This window comes from Pygoscelis adeliae, unplaced genomic scaffold, assembly GCF_000699105.1.
Source record: "Pygoscelis adeliae isolate BGI_AS28 unplaced genomic scaffold, ASM69910v1 Scaffold718, whole genome shotgun sequence".
In the NCBI taxonomy this organism is placed as follows: domain Eukaryota; kingdom Metazoa; phylum Chordata; class Aves; order Sphenisciformes; family Spheniscidae; genus Pygoscelis; species Pygoscelis adeliae.
Window position 1 is genome coordinate 376,370 of NW_008825299.1, and position 1,095 is coordinate 377,464.

The following is a 1,095-nucleotide window of genomic DNA, read 5'->3' on the forward strand; positions in this document are numbered from 1 at the left end:
GAGGAAGGAGACGCCGCGGGCGGCCAGGGGAGGCCAGCAGCCACTTGATGTCAGTGTTGGCCTGATGCTCGTCCCGGTGACGAGCAGCAAAAATGAGCAGAAAAAGGCCAGGAGGGGAAAAAAGATTTGGGGTCTTGGGGGGACCTGTGGAGGGGTGGCAGCACCCGCTGTCCCCGTGAGGACGTGCCGGGATCCAGCACTTGGCTGGAGGGCGAATCCCTCGGGAGCTGCTTCCCATCCCTATCCCACCCCTCCAGGACCAGCCGGGATGGAGAGCCGCATCCTTGGGACAACCCCATGACACCAGCCCGGAGTCCCTGGGGATGCCACGGGGCATCTGGGTGACCTCGCACAGTGACGGGCCACCGCCCTGGGCACCATCCAGACTCGACTTCTTGCCACCGACAAACACAGATATATTTTTTTCCAGGCATCCAATGAGGATAACGAAGGGCTTAAGGCCAAGCGCAGGTCTGGGACAGCGCAGCCATCCCCAGCTCCATCCCTCATCCCGCAGCGCTGGTTGTTATCCCGCTCCCAGCCTTTAATTCCCACGGGAGCGGAGCCCAGCTCAGCCTCCCCTGAACCTGCGTAACGACAGCGTTTAATTTTCAAGCTCTAAACCAAATTTCCCCTTGATCTCATCTACTGGAGCATCCCCAGGAGTTTTAGATCAACAGCAGGAAAAGACAGAAGGATTTTAAGGAGCGAGGGTAAACGAGCCGGTCCAGGGATGGACGAGCAGATCCATCCATCCTTCGGTGTTTTCCAGCCTTCAAAATAAACCTCGTTACCAGCAGCGCTTCGTTTAGCGGCCACCGACCCCTGGCCCTTTCTCGCACCTTTGCTTTCGGGTTTGGGAAGGTGGCCCATCCGAAAGGTGCATTACCCGCCATGGACATCCTCTTCTCCTGCCTTATAAATCGTTACCAATCGTTAGCGCTCGCGCCCGGGCATCCATGGGTTCCCGCTTGGGTGATCAATTTGTCCCCATCTGCCCGGAGGAGCCCCCGGCAAAGCCGGGATGGGATGTCCAGGTGACCCCCCCCATCCCGAACCCACTCATCCTCCTCATGGGGTGCCCCACCGGACTCC

At 59.3% G+C, this 1,095-nt stretch overlaps 1 protein-coding gene across 1 annotated transcript in view; it reads right to left on the bottom strand.

Moving 5' to 3' along the window:
* Positions 1 to 896, bottom strand: part of LOC103921929 (myosin light chain kinase, smooth muscle-like) — a 6,157-nt gene extending 5,261 nt beyond the window's left edge. The window contains exon 1 of the mRNA XM_009329977.1: positions 890 to 896. Within this exon, the coding sequence (XP_009328252.1) occupies positions 890 to 896 (7 nt within the window). The remainder of the gene's footprint in view (positions 1 to 889) is intronic.
* Positions 897 to 1,095: the final 199 nt, after the last annotated feature.